Source organism: Penaeus monodon, chromosome 27 (assembly GCF_015228065.2).
Source record: "Penaeus monodon isolate SGIC_2016 chromosome 27, NSTDA_Pmon_1, whole genome shotgun sequence".
Classification (NCBI taxonomy): Eukaryota; Metazoa; Arthropoda; class Malacostraca; order Decapoda; family Penaeidae; genus Penaeus; species Penaeus monodon.
The window spans coordinates 19,342,665-19,343,121 of NC_051412.1; the positions used below are offsets into that span (position 1 = coordinate 19,342,665).

The following is a 457-nucleotide window of genomic DNA, read 5'->3' on the forward strand; positions in this document are numbered from 1 at the left end:
TGCCATCGCAAGTAAACAGAGAAAATAACTCAAACGCTTCTCATTCTCATCGACTTTCAGACCCGCTTTCTACCTGTTCGTGGGTCTGCAAGGTCTGGCCGGCCTCGTAGCCCTCTCGGTAGACCTCAAGTTCAAACCTCCGAGCGACCAAGTCATCAAGAACATCTGGAGGTTCTTGCATAATGTGGAAGTCATCATGCTGTTCGTCGCGATGGGGCTGTCTGGTGGGTGAAAGGGCGAGGGAGTATTTTGATCACTCTTTGGGTTTTCTTTACCTTCTTGTTTTAACTTCTAAGTTGTACTAAGAAAAAAAATGGGGGGAGAGGGGGGGGGGCATGATATTAATGTGATGGGGAAAGGTGATTATCATTGAAGACTTAATTTATGTTCATGCAGCGCTAATAACAGTGATGAAATGGATAAAATAGAGATCGAAGGTGCCTTAGGTATATGAATG

The 457-nt window shown here is 44.9% G+C and overlaps 1 protein-coding gene across 1 annotated transcript in view; it reads left to right on the forward strand.

Moving 5' to 3' along the window:
- LOC119590657 (major facilitator superfamily domain-containing protein 6-like) overlaps positions 1–457 on the forward strand; it is a gene marked incomplete at its 5' end in the record, with an annotated part of 22,123 nt that overhangs the window by 19,537 nt on the left and 2,129 nt on the right. The window contains 1 exon segment of the mRNA XM_037939333.1: positions 61–224. Within this exon segment, the coding sequence (XP_037795261.1) occupies positions 61–224 (164 nt within the window).